This window comes from Cetorhinus maximus, chromosome 16 (assembly GCF_964194155.1).
Source record: "Cetorhinus maximus chromosome 16, sCetMax3.hap1.1, whole genome shotgun sequence".
Classification (NCBI taxonomy): domain Eukaryota; kingdom Metazoa; phylum Chordata; class Chondrichthyes; order Lamniformes; family Cetorhinidae; genus Cetorhinus; species Cetorhinus maximus.
The window spans coordinates 69,836,716-69,857,905 of NC_135894.1; the positions used below are offsets into that span (position 1 = coordinate 69,836,716).

Here is a 21,190-nt window from a genome sequence, read left to right on the forward strand (position 1 = left end):
CAGTCATAAATGTGCAAAATTTTGTCTGTTTTCTGTAGATTTATGGCATCAATGGAACAGTTGGAGGGGTATTAAACCCATACATAGCTGGAAAGATTCTTGGAAATACACTGCAATGCGACACACGCAATATATAAAAACAAAATCCATTAAATCTTTCAAAATTTGTAATAGTCATGTATGTAAAGGCACCAGTGCAGGTTAAATATCCTTCCAGCTGCTCCATTAATGCCCCAAACCCACAGGAAATTCTGAAGAATGTATTGTTCATAATCTTCTGTTAGTTACATTCTAGTTCAGGAATTTAATTACAGTTACTAGATTGCAAGTGAGCTGATTAGTCCCAACAAACACCTCAACATATGGACAGTGCACTTTTAGGTTATGGAAAGTTTAGTTTTGCTAGCAATAAATTTGTAAGATCAGCAGTGTAATATGTAAACAGAAACACTCGGCAGATTTGGCAGCATCTATGAGAGAGAGAATTATTGGCCTGTAACTTACGCGCTCCCCAGCGTCAGATTTGGGGGGTACCTGAAAGATCTGCTGGGGAATTCCTCTGGCAAGTTCCCAGGTAAGGGTTTGCACAGCAATTGTCCAGAAGTGCACACTTCCTCTGGACAATTGTGCTACGCTGGAAACCATCTGAAATGCGAATTAAACCACAAACTTTGGATGGCTCCACCAGGGTAATACCAATAGTTACCCAGTTATTAGAAGAACTTTTAATTCTACTATCTGAGTAGCAATTGTAAAGACCCAGATTGACCCCACGGGACTCCCCCACACACCTGAACCAACCCCCATCCTGCCCCCATGGACCACCATCTTCCCCCCCCCCCGCAAACCCTGCCTTGATATCCTATTCACTTACCTTAGACACTTACCTTCCCCTGGCCTGCCAATTTCCCATGTCCTTTAAACTTACCTGCTTTGCGACAGCTCGTTCTGTAAAAGGCATGTGGTCTCCTTGAATACGCTGGGTCCAGACTTCGTTGGGGCCTGCGATGAGTCTTTCGATGCAGGCCCCAAGCAACTCTGACAAAAGGAAGTGTCAATCTTATTTTCAAGACCAGGTAAGTGTGCATTTGTTTCTTCTAATTCTTGTGGGCCAGCATTTTCTGATGCTAGTCGGAGATTACGGCCAATGTTTCAGGTCTGTGACCTTTCATCAGGACAAGGTCACCGATCCTGAAACATTAACTCTGTTTCTTCCTCCACAGATGTTGCCTGACCTGCTGTGTATTTCCAGTGTTTTTTGCTTTTGTTTCCCATTTCTAGCAGCTGCAGTACTTTGCTTTTGCAATTTAATGCCTGGCTATTAAGTGAAATTCTAGCAACAGTTTTAGATTATGAACCATAATATACTAATTAGCAATTTTATATTTCTGAAGCTTCTGCTAATGAATGTTTTTGAATAAAATAGTTAATTGGGACACTTTTTTTTTTCATTTAGCGCTTGCAAGACATCAGCTAGCCAAACAGGTGAAGAAGGGAATGTGGCCGTGGATGTTTAATAGGCCTGTGTACAGTGACGATGAAAGGCATTCCCAGTTAAACTCATTCTACATGAATGGGCCATCTCAGAGAGGCATGTAGTCTCTAGTTTTAATGTGCTACTGCATATATTTGAACTGATAGCTTATTTTTATTCCCCTCCCAGTTACTAAGAGTTCTGTGGTAATGTAACATTTCCTTTTCATCACCTATGTATTAGTAACTTTAACAATGAGCTAAGGCAGCACTGAAGAAAACTTTAAGATGACATTGTTTTTTGACTGTATTTTATTTTTACTGCTCCAAGTTTCATTCTCATTCAGACACAATTTTCCTTCCATTTTGCATAAAATTAGATGAGGTAACTTTGTTTAAAAGCTGTACTTGAAAAAGGAAAATAAACTCTACACATGCATGCCCCCTCACATGCAGACTCAATCTGGGGTTATAACTGCTGCATTTAAAAAGAAACATATAGTGAAAGCATAGTTGCCATTCCTGAAACTTGCCTCTTGGTGTAGCTCCAAAACTGGACTGTTGGCCATCCGCATTATATGCTTCGCCCAATTATAGAATCTCAGATTTGTTACAGCGCAGGAGGAGGCCATTTTGCCCATGTCAGCACAGGCTCTCCAAATCAGCAACTCACTTAGTGCCATTTTCCTGCCTTCTTGCAACCTTGCACATTCTTTCTTTTCAAATAAAAATCTTAATTCACTTTTGAATGCCTCAACTGAAGTGCACTCCCGATCCTAGCCACTCGCTGCATGAAAATGTTTTTTCTCATATCACGTTTTTGCTTCTTTTGCCAATTACTCGTTCTCAATCCTTTCATGAGTGGGAACAGTTTCTCCCTATCTACTCTGTCCAGACCCCTCATGATTCTAAATACTTCTTTCAAATCTCTCTGCCTTCTCTTCTCCAAAGAAAACAGCCCTAACTTCTCCATTCTTTATTTATAACTGGAATTCCTCATCCCTGCACTGTCTCCAATGCCTTCATATCCTTCCTAAAGTGTGGCATCCAGAACCAGATGCAGAACTCCAGTTGAAGCTGAACTAGTCTCTCCAGCCTCAGCTGGAGTATTGCATCCATTCATGCAAAATTTCTGGATAGGTTAATTCTCTGTCTTCCTGTGGGACAATTAGAAGCCTATTAAATAAGATTACTTAGGATATATAGCACAGAAATTGGCCATTAGGCCCAACCAATCCAAGCTGGCATTTATGCTCCACTCAAGTCTCCTACCATTTTTTCTAATTTAAATCTATGATCGTAACCATCTATTCCCATCTCCCCCGTATGCTTGCCTAGTTTTCCCTGAAATGCGTTTATACCAGGCTTGTCAAATGTACGGCCTGCGGTCCAGATGTGGCTCATGATGCCCCTCTATGCAGTCCCCGGAGCCAGTTTTGAAAATACCAGTCAATCAGGTAAGTTGGAATAGAAGATTCTGCAAGGAGCAGCTCCTCCAATCACAGGTTGTTTCTTTGCTGTGTTTATTGCTGAAAGGCTCACTAGACAGAAACAAACTGATTGGAGGAGCAGTGAACACCAGTGGTGGTTAGTTCAGGCCCAGTGGCAGCAGAGGGCCAGGGAGCAGGCCCAGAAGGAGTAGAGGGCTGGTGGGTGAGGGTATGTTCTATTTCCATCAGTCGTTTTTTTTTTAATTCATATGCCTGTAAAATTATTTGCACTTTTGGTTTATGTTCAATGATAATTTGATTTCAGTGTTCCTTGTTGCCTTTCTAATTGCTTTTTATAACTTTCCTCCTAATCTTGTCATAGTCTCTCTTGTCATGCACTCCTCTGCTGTCTACATACTTAATGTATACCTCTTTCCTAACCATTAACTGTTCTCTTACGTCTCTTCATCCATGGAATCCCAATATTATTTAGTTTGTTCTTTCCTTTTAGAGGAATATATTTTCCAGCACTCTATTGATACCATTTTAAAAGTGCCCCATTGTTGTTCTACAAGTTCTATTCTCAGCCCCTCAATCAATTTTTCTCCAGTGTGTTAACTTGGGTTTTCATCACCATTATGTTCTTCTCTATCATCATCTTCAAACATATATTATGGCCAATATTGCTGAGATGTTCCCTACTTTTAGTTTTCTCAGCTCTAGTTTATTCCCAATTCTAGATCCAAAGCCAAATGTTCCCTTGTTGGACTTTTGGGTTGAAAAGGAGTGCTGGATAGATTGGAGGAAATCCAGTCCCTTATTCCATTTACATGGCTCTTCTGTCCAAATAATTTCAGGGTACTTGAAATCTCCCATGATGATTATTCTACATTTGACTCGATTCCCATTGTCAGCATATTTCTTCCACTATTAGCTGATCTCTAGATCACACTTGATGGATCCTTTTTGTCTTTAATCTCTATCTGTGTGGATTCTGTTTTTTGTCTTGCTGATTGCTGAGTCTCTTCTTTCTACCTGCCATTGTTATCCCAAATAAGTACAGCTACTCCACCTCCCTGTTTTCCCTCTAGTAATTATACCCTGAAATATTTAATTCCCAGTCCTGATTTTCCTGTAGCCGTGTTTCAGTAATCTCTGCCAATTGGCCCCTCCCAATGCACGATTGCCTCCAGCTCCCTGTTACCTTATGGACACTGTGTATATTGCTGTACTGACATCTTAACTCATTTTTAATAGGATTTCCTCTCACTTTGTTTAGCCTTCTTTTTTTTTAGACTCTCATTCTGTAACTCCACTAATTCTCTTGCTATCAATATCTTCCCTTACTGTCACGACTCACTAGGGACAGTGCCCTGTAGTGTCAAGCCGCACTGCTCCCCAAGCCGAGACACATGTGAGAAGTTTGATTAGACCACCAGATTGCCCAAATTCTACCTAACTGTTTAATATAGGTTAAAAGAATATGAGCACTAGGTTTGTAAACTTAACAAGTAAATAACTGTTTATTAAACAAATTGCCTGTAACCAGTGGCAAAAGAGAAATATGAACTGCTAACTTTTAACTCTAACTTAAACTCTACTCCTTATATGCACCAGGTGAGATAAAACAGTTCAATAGCACCAATCCGGATTTCAGGATTAGATGGGTTGACTTTGATTGCTTTCTTCCAAATTCCTTGCAGGTTGTTGTGGCTGACACGAGGTGGTCTCCCAGCACTTGCAGTCCCTGGTTCTCCAGTTGAAACTTGCTTTAAATGTTTCTACTGGTGACTTTTTCCCCTTTTCCTCCTGACTGGGGTTTCCCAAAGAAAGTAGGATACAGCGATATGAGGAGCAGCCAGCGAGCTACTGTGGCAGGATTACTGGAGTCTTACAAAACACAGGAGAGAGAGGTTTCAGGTCTTTCCTCTTTTCAGGCTAGGAGCTGATCTATTGCACTATCCTCACACAGAGCCTGACCACTTGGTCAGGAGCCAATCAAAATGCCATCGCTAGGCACTTCCCTGTTAAACCAGGTGTCCTTTCCAGCACCATTCTGTCCAACCTGGCACATACTGTTTCAGGAAGTAGCAACATTGTAGATTTTCTTCTTCCTGTTCCAGTGAACATCTCTTTTAAACTGCACCCATGGTAGTTTTTAAAGCCACAGTCCAATCTTAAAACCACAGTCCAAGAAAAAGTAAAAATATGTTCTGTACATGACTTTATCCCCCTCTTTTGAACTACCTTCAAATAAAATCTTTTATTCAAAAGTTTAATCTTCCTTTTTTTTGTTTCCATTATGTAGATTTTTCCACGAAGAACAGTATACCATTGACTATGGTCCCTTACAATGGCTACCCAAATTCTTCTGTTAAGATGCTGGACTACATAGAGAACGAGGTGAAAAATTTGAACACTATACAGCCTCTACAAAATGGAATCCGTACAAGTGGCAGTACACCTCCCAGTGTGCTTTCATCACTAAACGAAGTTGGAATTAGAGAAGTAGATCGTCGTGTTATCCATCTACCTCCCATATTGGAGACAGTCCACGAAACTAGCCTCCCTTCATCACAACGAACCAGTAACTCATCCCGAAGGAATAATCAACGAAGGGCTAGAAGTCATGAGGATATTTTGGATGTAGGGCTCCCCAGGAATCAAAGATCTCAAGAAGGATCAAGATCCAGCAGGAGCTCACAAGACAGAAGAACTAATCGATCTCAAGGAAATAGGAGAGATGATTTTGAAGATGGCCGGCAGAGAGGTCAGTACCTTCCAAGAAGACAAAATTATGGAGATTATAGTGATGACTCTGATAATGATGATAGGCCAAGACCCAGTGGGTCAAACCAGAGGCAGGGCAGAAGAGGTTATGAGGAGGAAAGAAGACCACATCGCCGCAGTAATAGAGATTACTCACCTGAAAGAAGAAATAGACGTAGAGACCAAAGCTATTCTCCTCCACCTCGTGGAAGACAACATGGGTCATGGAGCTCCCTAGACGATTATGATAACCGCTCTCGATACAACAGGGTCCGACCAGATGATCGAATGACAGACTGGTTGGAAGCCTTGAAGAAGCCATTTAAGTATCATGAGAAGCCCCCAAGCTACCATTCTGTAGATGGGGGATCAGAGCAAAGCAGTACACGAAGATCTAATAATGGACGACAGTCAGTAAGTTTCTTGGTTTTTTTTATTGTATTATAAGATATCTTTCTGAACATTTATAGCATAGTCATTTCTATCTGTCAGAAGTTATAAAAAATTTCCTAACTCTCTAATCTGTTCTTGTGTATTACATGTTTGAAGGTTATGATATGGGAGGCAGTGGCATAGTGGTATTGTCACACTACTAGCAATCCTCTGGGGACCCGGGTTCGAATCCGGGTATACAGCTGGGAGGGAGTTGCTCTGGGAGTCCTCAACATTGACTCTGAAGTCTCAAGGCATTAGGTCAAACATGGGCAAGGAAACCTCCTGCTGATTACCATGTACTGTTTCCCCCCCTCAGCTGATGAGTCAGTGCTCCTCCATGTTGAACACCACTCGGAGGAAGCACTGAGGGGGGCGACTTCAATGTCCATCATCAAGAGTGGCTCGATAGCACCAGTACAGACTGAGCTGGCTGAGTCCTAAAGGACATGGGTTTGCAGCAGGTGGTGAGGGAACCAACAAGAGGGAAAATCATACTTGACTTCATCCTCACCAGCCTGCCGCAGATCCATCTGTTCATGACAGTATCAGTAGGAGTGAGCACCGCATGGTCCTTGTGCAGGCACATTGAGGATACCCTCCACTACCACCATCATAAATAGGATAGATGTTTGAACAGATAGAGCAACTCAATACTGGGCAACCATGCTGTGGGCTATCAGCAGCAGAATTGTAGAGTGCAATCTGTAACCTCGTGGCTCAGCATGTCCCCCAATCTACCACCAAGCTAGGGAATTAGCACTAGATCAATGAAGACTGCAGGAGGATATGCCAGGAGCAGCACCAGGCATGCCTAAAAATGATGTGTCAACCTGGTGAAGATACACCACAAAACTAGTGTACCAAACAGCATAAGCAGCATGCGATAGACAGGGCTAAGTGATTCTACAACCAATGGGCCAGATCTAAACTCTGCAGTCCTGCCGCATCCAGTTGTGAATGGTGGACAATTAAACAACTCACTGGAGGAGGAGGAGGAGGCTCCACAAATCCACATTTTCATTGATGGGGGAACCCAGCACAGCAGTGCAAAAAATGATGCTGAAGCATCAGAGATTCCAGTCTTCAGCCAATTTGATTCTGTCCGTGGGATATCAAGTAACGGCTCAAGGCACTGGACACTACAAAGGCAATGGACCCTGACAATGTTCAGCATACAGTGCTGAAGACCTGTGCTCCAGAACTAGCTGCACCCCTAGCCAAGCTGTTCCAGTACAGCTACAGCACTGGCATCTACCGAGCTATGTGGAAAGATTGCCCCGGTATGTCCTGTACACACAAAGCAGGACAAATCTACCCTGGCCAATTACTGCCCATCAGTCTACTCTCCATCATCGTTAAAGTGGTGGAAGGGGTCATCAACAGTGCTATCAAGTGGCACTTGCTTAGCAATAACCTGCTCACTGATGCTCAGTTTGGGTTCCTCCAGGGTCACTCAGCTCCTGACCTCATTACAGCCTTGGTTCAAACATGGACAAAAGAGCTGAACTCCCGAGGCGAGGTGAGAGTGACTGCCCTTGATTTCAAGGCAACATTTGACCAAGTGTGGCATCAAGGAGCCCTAGCACAACTGGAATCAGAGGGAAACTCTCTGCAGGTAGGGTCATACCTAGCACAAAGGAAGATGGTTGTGGTTGTTGGAGGTCAATCATCTCAGTTCCAGGACATCGCTGCAGGAGTTCTTCAGGGCAGTGTCCAAGGCTCATCATAAGGTCAGAAGTGGGGATATTTGCTGATGATTGCATAATTTGTGATGACTCAGATACGAAGCAGTCCATGTCCAAACACAGCAAGACCTGGACAATATCCAGGCTTGTCTAACAAGTTACAAGTAACATTTGCCACAGAAGTGCCAGGCAATGTCCATCTCCAACAAGAGAGAATCGTCCTTGATACTCAATGGCATTACCATCTATCAACATCCTGGGGGTTACAATTGACCAGAAGCTGAACTGGACCAGCCATATAAATACTGTGGCTGCAAGAGCAAGTCAGAGACCGGGAATTCTGCAGTAAGTATCTAACCTCCTCCTAATTCATTAAAGCCTGTCCACCATCTACAAGGCACAGGTCAGGAGTGTGATGGAATACTCTCTGCTTGCCTGGGTGAGTGCAGCTCCAACAACACCCAAGAAGCTTGACACCGTCCAGGATAAAGCAGCCTGCTTGACTGGCACCTCATTCACACTCTCCAATATCAATGCATAGTGGCAGCAGTGTGTACCACCTACAAGATGCACTGCAGGAATTCGCCTAGGCTCCTTAGACAACGCCTTCCAAACCCACGACTGCTACCCTCTAGAAGGACAAGGGCAGCAGACACATGGGAGCACTACCACCTGGAAGTTCCCCTCCAAACTACTCCCCATCCTGACTTGGAAATATATCACCGTTCTTTCACTGTCATTGGGTCAAAATCCTGGAACTCCCTGTCTAATAGCAATGTGGGTGTACCTACACCACATAGACTGCAGCGTTTCAAGAAGGCAGCTCACAACCACCTTCTCAAGGGCAATTAGGGATGGGCAATAAATGCTGGCCTAGCCAACGACGTCCACGTCCCATCAAGAGTTTTTAAAAAGTTGCTTGGGTGCTCTGGAGTGTAGAATGGAAGTTTACACTTCTGATTCTTCTTAAAAGCAAAGCTCCTGACCTTGACTGGGCCATACTTGCAATCACGCCCTACAGGGAAAATACTTGCACCATTAATATTAATAAAAGAGCCTAGCTATATTATTTCATTAATGTGATCTCTCTCTCTCTCTCTCTCTCTCTCTCTGTGTCTCTCTCTCTCTCTAACAAACAAACAAACAAACAAACAAACAAACAAACAAACAAACAAACAAACAAACAAACAAACAAACACACACACACACACACACACACACACACACACACACAAACACACAAACACTACAATTGCAGAGATCTTGCTATAGAAAGCAATGTAAATGATGGTCCTGTGAGTCATTATGCTGTAATTGTTTGGAGATGGAAGACTATTTCTCCTTGCAAGTATTGAAACTTGAAGTGCTGTTTTATACTATGTCTGACTTTGTACTTTATTCAGCTCCCTCCGTTAATTTTGTCAAAATGCATGAAATGAATAAAACTTGTAAAATAGGTAGTTATAAAGTATTGGTCACAAAAAAAAATCAAATGAGACTAAAGTATTTTGTTTTTCGTTAACAGGAACGGGGGAGTTCTCGCAGTGGTAGAAGTGTAGTGATATGAAGAAACGTCCACTTGTCATATTCCATAATAAGTACAGGGTGGGCTGTAATATGGATGGCGACCTTTGACATCCCTTTTTGAGCATATCTTTCCATCATGGGCTTTCAGCAGACAGAACAGAAGCTCCAATTTTATATGACTTCAAGACATGCTTCAAATATGTGACTTTGCAATAGAATCTAATTACATTGGACAAAGCTTTTGCCATTTTTACTGATTTTAATATGAACAAAATAGAGATGGATATTCATGGGCAAATGGTAGTTTTAAATTGTGTCAATTTAATAAAAATGACAGACACTTCACAGGGAATTGATTATATAAGGTTCCTTCCAACCATTTCTTTGGGTCTAGTTGTACCAGGCTGAACAGGAACGATTACATGTTTTCTATCTTTGGGACCCCACGATAGCATGATCCATAGCAGGGCCTTGGAGAATGTGGGGAGGTGGTGGTCATAACCAGGCTCTATGCCGTCGTGGGGGCCCAAGCTTGGGCAGCACCACCCTCCTCTCAAGTGGTTGCCTGCCTGCCTCTATGTTCACAGACGAGTGCACAGTGGACACTCCACTCCGGGACAAAGTTCTGTAACACAAAGGGTTATTGGAGCAAGAGCCTGAGTCCATGTGGCAATTTGTTTTCACAACCAGGGTGTCCTCTGGGTGATGTAGTCCACCCTTGGCCATGCGCTTACCCCACTCCACCCCTTGTGTAGGCACCAACCCAGTAAAAGACTACAGGCCTCAAGATGGCAGAGCAGGCCAGGGAGCCCAGACGAGGAACGGTGGTTACAGCAATAGCGAGACCCAGATCAGCTGGAACATTGGGGCATAAGGGAAGCATGAAAGTGGCATCACAGATGTCCCGAATGCTGCCTCAACGAGAAAATTTCCAAACCTGCCAGGCCCAAGGGTGAGTGAGTAAGTGCTGGTTGTGAAAGACATAGCAAGACATAGACTAGTGTAATTTTGAGCACCCTGAAGTAGAAAGGATATCAAAGTAATGGAAAAGGGGTATTGTAGGTTCACCAGGATATCGTGAAGATGAGGAGGCAGAGTTAGGAAGAGCAACTTGAGAAGTTTGGGCTTTTCAATAAATCTGCAAAGAGTGCACGTGAGGGTGAGTGTGCAAGGTTGAATGAGAACCCTGAGACTAGGAGAGCCCCACAGGTGTGCGTGCGCACATGCCCAAACTTTTTGGCTCCTCCTCCTCCTCCTCATCATGGTCATCATCATCATCCCTCCCCAAAAACCTATCCACACACTAGTCCAGGTGAGGAGGAAAACCCAGGCTGAAAAGCAATCCACTTCTGACCACCACTTTCATTTGAATTCCACCGAGATCAGCTTGGAGTGTGAGCCACCAGTGATGAACACCAGGTCGATAATGATTAAACCCAACTCCTTAACTTGGTCTTGGTCCTGGCCTCATCCCCCACACTACCAGGTGACCAGGGCTTGGGACCTAGTCTGTCTCTAACTCCTTTTTTTATGTGAAAAGGCAAGCAGGTTTTATTAGCTCTGTTGTTTGGCATTTTTAATAGCCACTTTTATTAATTACTAATTTTTTAAATGATCAATTTATTGCTTTAACGTTTTGTTTTCTTCATACCATAACATTTTTTTGAAATTCATGTTTTAAGTGTTGTGCCAAACCAGATCTCGGGCAGCTGCTGTTGGGTTTCTTGCTGAGGGGAATGAGAGGCTCACAAGAAGTCTGCTTTTTGGAGGGCTGGCAAAAGGGATTATTTTTAATAGAAATAGAAATTGATGGAAATGCTGAGCACGTCTGGCATCTGTGCAGAGAAACAGAGGTCGATGACCCTTCAGCAGAACTAGTACAGATCATGGACCTAAAGCTTTACACTGTTTCTCTTTCCACCAATTCTGCCTGGCCTGCTGAGTATTTCCAGAATTTTCTGTTTATATTTCAAGATTTCCAGCAGCTACAGCACTTTGCTCTCCTATTATTTGTTCCATACTGGGCATTTGTATGTGTGGTTAGTTTAAATTTAAAATGTGAAAACATTTATCACTCAATACAAAGTGTAATTTTTCTATTAACAAAGCCTACTTGTGTGGATAGAGAGAGCACGTGATTGCAGCTCAAATGGCTGGTGCTAATTTACTAGGAGGCTTTGCCATTTTTAAACTTGGAAGTGAAACCAGAAGTCATACACCAATAGAAAGTCACTCTTAGTTAAAGATATTCTCATTTTCACATAGGATTGTTGTTTGCAGCGCTTGAGGTTCAAATCTTTTGGATGTTGCTGTCTGGATATGGTAGAGTGCCAGGTTCAAAGCAGTGGAGTTGGTTGCATAATATGAAAGATGAAGTTGTATGTAATTGTCTGACAAGTTGTGGTTACAAAGTATATGAAACCTGAGCTTTTGGCGAGCTTTATAAATAGAGGCATAGAGTACCAAAGTCAAAATTTTGTTGAACTATGTGAAACGGTTTGACCCCACTGTGACTATGGTTCCCAATTCTGGGACCTAAAGGATGTGAGGGTCAGGGTGCTGGGATAAGGGGCCCAGAAACAGGTGAAGCACTAGGACCATGATTTCTCTCCCTGGCCCTGATCTATGGGACCATATTATAGGTGAGACCATGTTATAATAAAAGCACCAAACCGGCAGCCAGAATAACACAGAAAGTACAGATAAATGAATTAAAACGGCTGCCTAAACAGATAAACCATCAGATTTGATGCAAGCAAACAAACTAACTCCTGATAACAAAATTAAATCAACTGAATTAAAATAAATTTTATTTCTTGTAACAAATGTAAATGTACATATGTAATCAAACGATTTAAATTCACAAATGCTTAATTCTCGCTTATACAGATTATGGAAGTATTTTGAGAGCGCATAGTCAACAAAATTTATTGAACGGGTGGGCGTATGTTAAATAAATCAATTTTTAACATTTTACGTATGCGCCTCACCTCTTCCTCTGCTAAATGTAGGATATTCTGAAATTACGTCACCCTTGCAGTAGTTGACTTCTCCTTGGCTTCCAACCATCTCAGCGCTGCTTCTGCTTGGTGGATTATTGTATGGGACGATGGCAGACGCTCGGTCTTGGCGGCGTCATTATCTTCTTCAACTTATTGGATGTCCTAAGAGTTTGGATCTGTTACACTGGCCTATTGTCTGAGTATCAGTATAAGTACACATAGCCCTATCCAAAATTTGACCTATATTTATACAGAAAAACCTGTGTTTAATTACAATGGGAAAATTTCACTGGCTAAACCCCTTCATTTGTCGCAAAGCTGCCATTTGAATTGGCTAGTTCTAAATGTGACCTGAAATTAAGTTTGACATGGTTTCATTTTATTGGGTGGCGATTAAATTTAAATGAAAATTTTGGGGTCCGGGAAGCACCCGTGTTGTATAGAGTTCTGCGCTAAGGCAGACTGCATTCCAGTGGTGTCCCAGTGTTTTATGCTAACTCTGAGACTGCCTATGGACGTTTCAGTTACCCTGTATTTTATAGATTCTAAATTTACCAGAAAAATTTAATCTCTTAAGAATATGTACATTTTGGAAGGAAGGATTACAAGTGGTTGTGTTACTAGATTTTTCATAAAGTCTGAAAGACTGGGAGACCTAACAAGTTGGAGTTGTTTCCAAATTTTGAATATGAAGGAGATAGTTGTTTTTAAGGTATCGTCTTTTGCATATTGTTTTGTCTCATGTTTAATACAAATGAACTGTACTTTGGAATAAATATTTTCTTTTGCATCATATTTCCTAAGAATAACACTGTAGTTGTGGGAAAGTGAAAATGAATGCAAAATTAAACGTGTATATTAATAGGGGACCTGTCTATCATTTAATGTTTTAGTTAGACAATATCCAATAAGAGCACTTTTCTCCAACTTTGCAGAGGAAGCATTTCATGTTCTTAACTGACCATTGGATAATATCAGCAAGAAAAAAATGGAAAAAAATTCATTATCTTCAGGATGCTCTTTTATTAAGTTGTTGTGTCTTATCTATTCACTGAATTTGATGTCCATGCTCCGGAATTTACTGCCTAAACTTGTCTGCTTCCCTATCTCTTTTTTTACTGCCTTTTGTTAAAATCCACGTCTTTGACCAAGCTTTTGGTCACCACCTCAGAGTAGCTGCTTTAATGGCTCACTGTGTATTTTCTTTGGGTTATAGCACTTGTGCAGAACTTTGGGACATTTTTCTATGTTGAAAGCATTAAAGAAATATAAGTAACATGTAGCCATATCCAACGTTACACTTGGATCCTGGGAATTAATCCTTTTGGCAGGTGAAATTTGAATCTGGCTACAAGTGTTGATGGAACAAGGTTAATTTTCAAGGGGGAATGTGGGGCCATACTTTTTCCACACCCTGACCCCTCTTCGAACCCTGGCCAGGAAATATCTATCTTTGACATTTATTCATCATGCACATTGACACAAAAACTACTTTTTCATTGTTTCATTGAAAACTACTTTTTGCTAATTGTCAATTTAAAGAAAACTTCTATTCTCATAGCAACATATATTACTGAGAGAAGCTAATTTATTTTTAAATGCCCAATAGAAAATAAGGAAATGCATGCTGGAATATTTTGAATTTGCATACACCTTCATATTCCCTACAGCCAAACGAGGTAAATTCAAGGGCATGCTCCCTGAAAACATGTAATTGTTTCTTTAAAAAAATTATCACATTTAATAGTTTAATTATAGAATTGTTTTTAAATACTGAAATATCAATTGTAAAATTGGCATTATAATACACCAGTCAGACTTGAGCTGGCTCAAGATGGCTTTGTTCACATACAAGAATTTATATTTACATAGCACCTCTTGTGTTTCCTTCTATTCAAACAAACTCATCAATCACTTGAATAGGACTGGTAAAACTACACTGAGTTCTTTATTCAAACATTGCAGTAGTATATACACGTTGCTGGAGAGCTTTTACTAACATTTCTTGCTTGGTCAACTAACTCATTTCAACTACTGTGGCATGTGACCGCTGACATCATATCCTATCTGATGATATTTACAGATTATGGACATACCACAAAGATATATTGCAACATCATCCTTGCTTTTAAAGTTAAGACTACACACTTATGACCTCCTTGTTTATTTAATATTAGAGCTCATGGTGTGGGGGATAACATATTAGCATGGATAGAAGATTAGTTAGCTAAATGGAAACAGAATAGGCATAAATGGGTCATTTTGGGTTGGCAAGATGTGACTAGTGGAGTGTACAGGAATCAGTGCTGGGACCTCAACTACAATCTATATTAATGACTTGGATGAAAGGACCAAATGTATGGTTGCTAAATTTGCTGATGACACAAAGATAGGTAAGACAGTAAGTTGTTAAGAGGAGGTAGAGAGTCTGCAAAGGGATATTGATGGGTTAAGTTGAGTGGGCAAAAAAATAGCAGATGGAGTACATGTGGGAAAATGAGAACTTGCCCACTTTGGCAGGAAGAATAGAAAAACGGTATATTGAAATGGAGAGAGATTGCAGAACTCTGAAGTACAGTGGGACGTGGATGTCCTTGTGCGTGAATCACAAAAAGTTAGTATGCAGGTGCAGCAAGTGCTTAGGAAGGCAAATTGAATCTTGTAGTTTATTGCAAGGGGACTGGATTTAAAAGGGATGTTTTGCTGCAGTTGTACAGGGTGCTGGTGAGACCACATCTGGAGTACTGGTTATAATTTTGGACTCCTTATTCAAGAAAGGATATAAATGCATTGGAAGCAGTTCAGAGAAGGTTCACTTGACTGATACCTGGGATGGGGGGGCGGGGTGGTTATCTTCTGAGGAAAGGTTGGACAGGCTGGGCATTTGCCCATTGGAGTTTAGAAGAATAAGAGGTGATTTTATTGAAACATATATGAATCTAAGCGACTGGGCAAAGTGGATGCTGAAGGATATTTGCCCTTGTGGGACAGACTAGACCTAGGGGACACAATTTAAAAATAAAGGGTCTCCCATTTAAGACGGGATGTGTAGAAATGTTTTTTTTGAGGGTGGTGAGTGTTTGGAACTCTCCTCCCCAGAGAGAGGTGGAAGTAGGGTCGTTGAATATTTTACAAGGCGGAGGTAGGTAGATTCTTGACTAGCAAGGGAGTCAAAAGACTAATGAGGGTAGCTGGGAATGTGGAGTTGAGTCAACAATAAGATCAGCTGTGATCTTATTGAATGGCAGAGCAGGTTTAAGGAGCCAAATGGCCTACTACTCCAATTCGTATATTCAAAATATTATTTGTGTTACAGTAAAACTTTTGTGCATTGTGAATTTATAACTTTAAGGTTTGAATCTCTGGAACATAAAGATGGTTTGCTAATACCAATCTAGTCACTGAAGTTTCTTTGAGATCTCTGAATGTTTTCACAGTGGTCTTGATTCATAGGTGTGTTGCTATCTTGTATAACAACATCGCAATGGCTGTCTTCACTATCGTCTTCTACACAATTCAAATCTCACCATTGAGTATGTTCTGTTTGCGATAGGATTGTTGGGTGTGACATAATTGGACATCTTCCTGAGTTGACATTGATTTCTGTATAATATCATTCCATTTGGTGTCACCACTTCATATGATTGTGGCCCTTGACATAACCTTAGGTATTTCAGCTGGAAACCAGGTTCTCTCTTTCGGATGTAGAACCTCAAATGTTTACCCAATGATCAAACTAGATAACTCTTTACCTGCATATCCTTCATCCTCCCCTGTTTTCCAGTAACTCATTTCATGCAACTGTGAATTTGGATAGGCGATGGCTTGGAAGAGCCATTTGGACTTACCTCCCAAACATGATCTCAGCTGGTGAGGGTAAACTTGCACTAAATGGCCTTGCCCTTAAGTGTAGCATTGTGACCTGGAAATCCTGCTTTGTTTCCCAGCAGTTTTTAATGAAGGACTTAACAGTACAAACCATTCACTCCACTAGGCTGTTTGATTGGGGATAATGTGGTGATGACATAATGTGATTCATGCCCCAGTTGTTCACATCTCAATGACTTGCCCATGTACCAAGGACCATTGTCAGACAATTTTTTTGTGGCATCCCAAACAAACTGAAAATGGCACTCTACTAGTAATGGCTGCTAGTTGAGGAACCAACTAGAGAACAGGCTATCATTGACTGGGTATTGTGCAATGAGGAAGGATCAATTAACAATCTTGTGTGGGATACCTTGGGGAAGTGTGACCATAAAATGATAGAAATGCTAATTAGGATGGAGAGTGAAGAAGTTGAATCCAAAAGCAGGGTCCTGAATCTAAATAAAGGGAACTATGAGGGTATGAGGCACGAGTTGGCAATGATGGATTGGGGAACCTTACTAAATAGGTTGACTGTGGATAGGCAATGGCTAATATTTAAGGAATGTGTTTGCATGAATTACAACAATTATTCATTCCTGTCTGGTGCAAAAATAAAACAGGAAAGGTGGCTGAACCATGGCTTACAAAAGAAATTAGGGATAGTGTTAGATCCAAAGAGGAGACATATAAAATAGCCAGAAAAAGCAGCAACCGTGAGGATTGGGAGCAGTTTAGAATTCAGCAAAAGTGGACAAAAAGATTGATCAAGAAGGGGAACATCAAAACTGACTGTAAAAGCTTCTATAAATGTGTGAAGAGAAAGAGATTAGCGAAAACATATAGGTCCCTTACAGTCAGAAACAGGGGATTGGCAGAAGAATTGAACACACATTTTGGTTCCCTCTTCACAGAGGATTTCCCAATATATCACCATTTAAATAATACTCTGCTTTTCTGTTTTTCACACCAAAGCATATAACTTCACATTTGTTCATGTTGTACTGCATCTGCCATGTGCTTGCCCATGCACACAACTTGTCTAAATTGCCCTGAAGCCTCCTTGCATCCTCCTCACAAGCCCGCCCAGTTTTGTATCATTAAAAAACTTGGAAATATTGCTTTTGGTTCCCTCATCCAAGTTATTTATATACATTGTGAATAGCTGGGGCCCAAGCACTGATCTCTGCGGTTCACCACTAGTACAGAGGGATCTGGGTGTCATTGTACACCAGTCAATGAAAGTAAATAGGCAGTAAGCAATTAGGAAGACAAATTGGCCTTCATTGCCCTACCTAAGAAAGGATATACTTGCCATAAAGGAAGTGCAGCAAAGGTTCACTAGGCTGATACCGGGAATGGCAGCACTGTCGTATGAGGATAGATTGGTTCAACTGGGCCTCTATTCAACAGAGTTTAGAAGAATGAGAGGGGATCTGATTGAAACATATAAAATTCTAACAGGGCTAGACAGACTGCGTGCAGGGAGGATGTTTCCCCTGGTTGGGGAGTCTAGAACCAGGGGCCACAATCTCAGGATCTAGGACTGAGATGAGGAAAAATTTCTTCATTCAGTGGGTGGTCAACCTGTGGAATCCTCTACCACAGAAGGCCTGAAAGGCTGGGCCACTGAGTATATTCAAGAAAGAAATTGATAAATTTTTGGCTATTAGGGGCATCAAGGGGTACGGAGAGAAAACGGGAATATGGCGTCGAGAAAGAGGATCAGCCATGATCATATTGAATGGCAGAGCAGGCTTGAAGGGCCGAAAGGCCTACTGCTGTTAGTTTCTATGACATATCATGTAGTTGTCGAATTATTGGAAACATGGAAAAATAGCCTGTCATTAGTGGAAGATCATCACCACGATCACTAAATAGGTCTGTAGCAATCCTGGTTCACGGATGTGATAGAATCTCTGCCAGTTTGGCTGGTTTTCCTGACGTGCCTTGCACATCCTCAGTCTTCTCTATATCACTGCTGATCCCAGGCCAGTATACAGTTTCTCTCACCAGATGTCTAGTGTGTTCAATGCCCATGTGAGCCTTGTACAATTGTGTCAATGCCAGGACAGTGTGATTTGGACATTAAAACCTGTCTACCATTGAATATTATGCCTCTGGATATTACTAATTCATTCCAGTCTGCCCAAAACGGTCTTGAGGATTCCTGGATTTTTTTTTTGGCAGTGCATCAAGCCAACCTTCAATTTATGGTTTTCCATAGTGTCTGGAATACTGGCTCTTTGAATATCTCTCCTTGCAATTTTTGAAATTTTGCATTGCCCAAAACTCATCAAATCAACTTGTAATGCATCTTTGATTCCTGCATCTAGTGAATTGACTTGCAGATCCAATTAAATATCCACATTCTTTGTTGGATTTTGCAACCTGTTCAAAGTGTCTGAAGTAATCACCAAGTTGCGTGGCTACCAGTCTGGGCATTCAGATTTGAAGTTGAGGACTGACTCAATGGAGTTGTCCTTGATGGCTGGCATTGCCATTGGTACCTTGTTGATTCCATGAATAGTAACAAATTTAAGGTCTCTGAATGCTGGTAAACCTGCTATAGCTGGACCTTGTGTATCAACAAGATATAAAAGATCTGTGACAAGCATGCTAATTGATTGGTTGTAGCTGCATTCCAGTGTTATTGTACCTATCTACCCTTGAATATTATGCCTCTGGATATTCCTAATTCATCTCAGATGGCCCAAAATGGCCTTGAGGTTTCCTGGACCTGTGTTATTGTGGATCACTGATCCATTAGCTGTAGTTGGTTGTACCATTGCCTTCTACTGTTAGGGGTACATTTCCTTCAGTATCCTTGGGGGAAAGATTTTGGCACACACCCGGTATGAGTTTTGGCCCGCAGTGTGTGCTTTCCAATTTTCCTAGGACACACAATATTAATGGTTGCAAATACTTCCAGTGGTGTGATTGCATCCATGGACCTGGTAATGTTTGCAACGTAGAACGCTTGCTTGCTCTCCTTTGTAAGAACTTGGCTATCGTTGTTTTCCATTCTGCCTGCTTTGTTGGCAATTTTATGTATGCGGTCACTTCTATGCCTGGTAAGCTCTCTGCCAGTGTGCTGCAATACTTGGTTTTCTACTTAGCCGCGGCTTGCTGTGACTTCTTGCCAAACCTTCTGGTGGGTTTTTTACATTGGCATGCCTGACAGCCTTTAATCTCTCACACCTTACAGTGATCCTGGTATGCTGGACAGCTTCTTGATGGATGAAGAACTTCATCTTCCAAATGGCTTAGTCTGTTTTCCATTTTGGCTACTGTGCCAATAGTTGAAGCTGCACCTCCGTACTTGCAAGCTTTGTCAGGCCGCAAGGATAGCTTTGTATTTACGCCCATACTTTATTAAAGTTTCAAGGTCAAGATCTTTTGGCTTTGCTAGAAGGTCCTTTTGAAAAGCTTCAATCAGCATCAAAGCTATTACTAGCTCTGCAATTCTTTCAGATAACTCAGCTTTGGAAAAGTCACAGTCCCTGCCTCTGACCTGCAGCAACTGACAAATTGGTTGGCTGACACTTTTGTTTGCTGCCTAATATGACATAAATTCCAACCAATGTATCCTGAAATTGACTTTCACTCATTGGTGGTCTTCTAGTATGGTCCATATTTTCTCAGGCTTATCTGAAGATGATTAGAAAGAACCTGAGGTATTTGGCCTATGAAGCCCTTCCTTTCGATAGCTATCTTAATTTTGACTGCTTGTTATTCTGGTTCTAATACAAAATAAACGAACAGTAGCTCTATTCTTTGAAAAATTGAAAAAGTGAAATGCTGCTTCACTTGAACCAAACACTCCTTTCAAGTGAAGCAGCATTTCACTTTCATTTCCCCTAACTTAGTCTACTGCATTCGTTGCTCCCAATGCGGTCTCCTCTGCATTGGAGAGACCAAACGTAAACTGTGCGACCGCTTTGCAGAACACCTGCGGTCTGTCCGCAAGAAAGACCCAAACCTCCCTGGCGCTTGCCATTTTAACACTCCACCCTGCTCTCTTGCCCACATGTCTGTCCTTGGCTTGCTGCATTGTTGCAGTGAAGCCCAACGCAAACTGGAGGAACAGCACCTCATCTTCCGACTAGGCACTTTACAGTCTTCCGGACTGAATATTGAATTCAACAACTTTAGATCTTGAACTCCCTCCTCCATCCCCACCCCCTTTCTGTTTCTTCCCCCTCCCTTTTGTTTTTTCCAATCATTTATATAGATTTTTCTTTTCCCACCTATTTCCATTATTTTTAAATCTACACCTGTAATGCCCTGTCAGTCTTTCCATCCCGCCCCCACTAGAGCTGTACCTTGAGTGTCCTGCCATCCATTCTTAATTAGCACATTCTCTTAGATAATATCACCACCTTTAACACCTCTTTGTTCCTTTGTCTGTGACATCTTTTGATTATCTGCTCCTATCACTGCTTGCTTGTCCCTACAACCACCCCACCCCCCAAACTTCTCTCCCCCCGCACCTTAAACCAGCTTATATTTCACCCCTCTCCTAATTTTACTCAGTTCTGTTGAAGGGTCATGAGGACTCGAAACGTCAACTCTTTTCTTCTCCGCCGATGCTGCCAGACCTGTTGAGTTTTTCCAGGTAATTCTGTTTTTGTTTTGCACATCCTGAATGTGCCTTTTGAATTTGAGACATTGTAATTGTACATAATAGGCAGGCTTCCCAAATGAATGTAAAAATCAATTCCTAGTGATTTAAATCAGTTACAGTTCAGAATTTAATCAGTCATAGTGTACTTTTCTTTGTTCTTTAATGTTTTAGTTTGACAGGCAATATGATCGGCACAGGCTCGGAGGGCCGAAGGGCCTGTTCCTGTGCTTTTCTTTTATTTTCTTAATATGCTTCATGGAAGAACATGTTTTTACTCGGAAGGAGGAAGATTTCCATTGCAGCACAGTAGGGGTGCTTCTTATGATGGCCTTTGGGGGTCAGGCAGGAAAGTGGAGCCATAAGGCCACATAATCA

General features: G+C 41.6%; 1 protein-coding gene across 1 annotated transcript in view; it reads left to right on the top strand.

Annotated features, from left to right (window-relative positions):
- Nucleotides 1–13,188, top strand: part of LOC144691673 (immunoglobulin-like domain-containing receptor 1) — a 62,509-nt gene extending 49,321 nt beyond the window's left edge. Inside the window, exons 6-8 of the mRNA XM_078560000.1 lie at nt 1,457–1,591; nt 5,212–6,086; nt 9,318–13,188. Of these exons, the coding sequence (XP_078416126.1) occupies nt 1,457–1,591; nt 5,212–6,086; nt 9,318–9,359 (1,052 nt within the window). The 3' untranslated portion in view covers nt 9,360–13,188. The remainder of the gene's footprint in view (nt 1–1,456; nt 1,592–5,211; nt 6,087–9,317) is intronic.
- The last annotated feature ends 8,002 nt before the right edge of the window (nt 13,189–21,190 follow it).